The sequence below is a fragment of the Entelurus aequoreus genome, linkage group LG02 (genome assembly GCF_033978785.1).
Source record: "Entelurus aequoreus isolate RoL-2023_Sb linkage group LG02, RoL_Eaeq_v1.1, whole genome shotgun sequence".
Classification (NCBI taxonomy): Eukaryota; Metazoa; Chordata; class Actinopteri; order Syngnathiformes; family Syngnathidae; genus Entelurus; species Entelurus aequoreus.
In genome coordinates this window covers 89,609,596-89,613,583 of record NC_084732.1, presented here as the reverse complement: position 1 = coordinate 89,613,583, position 3,988 = coordinate 89,609,596, and the positions used below count along the sequence as shown (strand labels likewise).

At 45.6% G+C, this 3,988-nt stretch overlaps 1 protein-coding gene across 1 annotated transcript in view; it reads right to left on the bottom strand.

Moving 5' to 3' along the window:
• Nucleotides 1–289: 289 nt before the first annotated feature.
• The window catches only part of LOC133664841 (tumor necrosis factor alpha-induced protein 8-like protein 3), a 49,746-nt gene continuing 46,047 nt past the window's right edge, over nt 290–3,988 (bottom strand). The window contains exon 2 of the mRNA XM_062069797.1: nt 290–1,148. Within this exon, the coding sequence (XP_061925781.1) occupies nt 586–1,148 (563 nt within the window). The 3' untranslated portion in view covers nt 290–585. The remainder of the gene's footprint in view (nt 1,149–3,988) is intronic.

Genomic DNA, 3,988 nt, shown 5'->3' with positions numbered 1-3,988 from the left:
GTGTCAATGTTCATCTTATAAGTCAAATGTATTATTATTATTATTAAATGTGTCAATGTTAATCTTATAAGTAACATGTATTATTATTATTATTAAATGTGTCAATGTTCACACATTGTGTTGGCCAAGTGGGTATTTGGGTGATTGTCTTACATTACTTCAATCAGTGCTGTGAAAACGATGGTTAATGTCGGACTTCAACACATCAATCAGCTGCCTTTGATATTTTGTTGTCAGAAAGAAGAAGAAGAACATGATGAGGGAAATCATCTTTAATAAAAGACCAGAAATACACTAAAACTACATATCCTTTGTACACACACACACACACACGCACGCGCGCACACACACACACACACACACACACACACGCACGCGCGCACACACACACACACACACGCACGCGCGCACATACACACACACACACACACACCTACTCTTCACACATGAAACAAACAAACTGCGAGGACAACAGTCTTCATCCAACATGGCCGCAGCGGCAGGATGCTGACTGTCTCCATGGCAACAGATGCAGGAGACAGGAAAGAGGAGGTGATGCAAGGAGGAGAGGTCAGAGGTGAAAGGTTAAAGCGTGCCCTCGTCCAGCAGTTTGTTGATGCCGTCACAGATCTTCCTCAGAGAGAGTCTGTACTCGTCTCCGTCCCCGTAGAGCCGGGCCAGGAAGTCCAGGTGAGAGAAGTGGTTGAAGGCGTGGTCGATGCGGGCGTGCGAGCGAGCGCTCAGGTGCTGCTGGACCACGGCGTGGAGAAGGTCCCGGCACTCCAGCAGCAGCTGCGACAGAATGTTCCGGTCGAAGGTGTAGTCCACCTGGTAGAAGGACACGGCCGTCATGGCGGCCTGGTTCATCTTCTTCTTGAAGCGCTCCACCGTCTCCAGCTCCTCGGGGCTGAACTGCTGCTTGCGGTACAGGATGCCCATCTTCAGGGCCACCTTGATCACGTCCTTGATGATCTTGTGGGCCTCCTTCTTGCTCCTGGTGAACTCCACACTACTCTTGTACAGCTCGTCCAGGATCTGGCTGCTGGTGTCGTCCGTCAGCATGTTGGCCACCACCATGGTCGCCATCTTGCTCACGATCTTCTTCTGGGCCTGCAGGGCCAACGAGCGAGAGTTGAAGCTCTCCTGCCCTGAGAGCACAGAGGGACACACTTCAACATACCAATAATGTCTGACAACAATCACTTCAACATACCAATAATGTCTGCCAACAATCACTTCAACATACCAATAATGTCTGACAACAATCACTTCAACATACCAATAATGTCTGACAACAATCACTTCAACATACCAATAATGTCTGCCAACAATCACTTCAACATACCAATAATGTCTGCCAACAATCACTTCAACATACCAATAATGTCTGACAACAATCACTTCAACATACCAATAATGTCTGCCAACAATCACTTCAACATACAAATCCATTTAGTGTTATGAATATGCAAATGAGATGCTGATCACGTGGAGGAGGACACAACAATATAATTCATCCTTTAATGTGATTTATCAAACCAGAAACTCTTTTGCATCTCTAGTTAGCGTGATTGAAATGTTCATGCAAACTGGCACAGTTATGCACAAAGGGCTTTAAACGCTATATCAAATATATGTATGACAAAATGTAACATGCATTTTCTTGCTTCTGGATCATTCCAATGCACCACTGCACTTGAAAACATGCTGCAAATAGCTTCTGTTGTTCTTGATGGCGTTTCATAGGTGGCACTATGCTGCATGTTCAACAACACCCATTATATTTCTATGCTGCATGTTCAACAACACCCATTATATTTCTATGCTGCATGTTCAACAACACCCATTATATTTCTATGCTGCATGTTCAACAACACCCATTATATTTCTATGCTGCATGTTCAACAACACCCATTATATTTCTATGCTGCATGTTCAACAACACCCATTATATTTCTATGCTGCTTGTTCAACAACACCCATTATATTTCTATGCTGCATGTTCAACAACACCCATTATATTTCTATGCTGCATGTTCAACAACACCCATTATATTTCTATGCTGCTTGTTCAACAACACCCATTATATTTCTATGCTGCATGTTCAACAACACCCATTATATTTCTATGCTGCATGTTCAACAACACCCATTATATTTCTATGCTGCATGTTCAACAACACCCATTATATTTCTATGGTGCATGTTCAACAACACCCATTATATTTCTATGCTGCATGTTCAACAACACCCATTATATTTCTATGCTGCATGTTCAACAACACAGCCTGATGACATGAATGTGCAGTAAATGAGTGTCTCCATGGTGACAGCAGGTGCTAACCACAACATTTTCATTATTATTGATCATCTATTTGGGATCTTAGTAGATCAGAGCCTACGTGTTATTTGACACACAAGCTACCTTTTGAAGGTGTACTTGCACCTGGACTCCATCCAGGACTTGAATTGTACTTGCACCTGGACTCCATCCAGGACTTGAATTGTACTTGCACCTGGACTCCATCCAGGACTTGAATTGTACTTGCACCTGGACTCCATCCAGGACTTGAATTGTACTTGCACCTGGACTCCATCCAGGACTTGAATTGTACTAGCACCTGGACTCCATCCAGGACTTGAATTGTACTAGCACCTGGACTCTATCCAGGACTTGAATTGTACTAGCACCTGGACTCCATCCAGGACTTGAATTGTACTAGCACCTGGACTCCATCCAGGACTTGAATTGTACTAGCACCTGGACTCCATCCAGGACTTGAATTGTACTAGCACTTGGACTCTATCCAGGACTTGAATTGTACTAGCACCTGGACTCCATCCAGGACTTGAATTGTACTAGCACCTGGATACTTTAATATATTATCTTATACTTTATTATATTATATTACATTATAGTTTACTATAATATATTATCTTATACTTTATTATATTATATTACATTATAGTTTACTATAATATATTATCTTATACTTTATTATATTATATTACATTATAGTTTACTATAATATATTATCTTATACTTTATTATATTATATTACATTATATCATACTGCATTATATCAGCTGCATTCGGGCGGAAGGCGAGGTACACCCTGGACAAGGAAGGCGAGGTACACCCTGGACAAGGAAGGTGAGGTACACCCTGGACAAGGAAGGTGAGGTACACCCTGGACAAGGAAGGCGAAGTACACCCTGGACAAGGAAGGGGAGGTACACCCTGGACAAGGAAGGAGGGGTACACCCTGGACAAGGAAGGGGAGGTACACCCTGGACAAGGAAGGAGGGGTAGACCCTGGACAAGGAAGGAGGGGTACACCCTGGACAAGGAAGGAGGGGTACACCCTGGACAAGGAAGGTGAGGTACACCCTGGACAAGGAAGGGGAGGTACACTCTGGACAAGGAAGGCGAGGTACACCCTGGACAAGGAAGGCGAGGTACACTCTGGACAAGGAAGGCGAGGTACACCCTGGACAAGGAAGGAGGGGTATACCCTGGACAAGGAAGGAGGGGTAGACCCTGGACAAGGAAGGCGTGGTTCACCCTGGACAAGGAAGGAGGTGTAGACCCTGGACAAGGAAGGCGGTGTACACCCTGGACAAGGAAGGAGGGGTAGACCCTGGACAAGGAAGGCGGGGTACACCCTGGACAAGGAAGGAGGGGTAGACCCTGGACAAGGAAGGCGTGGTATACCCTGGACAAGGAAGGCGTGGTATACCCTGGACAAGGAAGGAGGGGTACACCTTGGACAAGGAAGGCGTGGTACACCCTGGACAAGGAAGGGGAGGTACACCCTGGACAAGGAAGGAGGGGTACACCCTGGACAAGGAAGGAGGGGTAGACCCTGGACAAGGAAGGCGTGGTATACCCTGGACAAGGAAGGAGGGGTAGACCCTGGACAAGGAAGGCGGCGTACACCCTGGACAAGGAAGGAGGGGTACACCCTGGACAAGGAAGGAGGGGTAG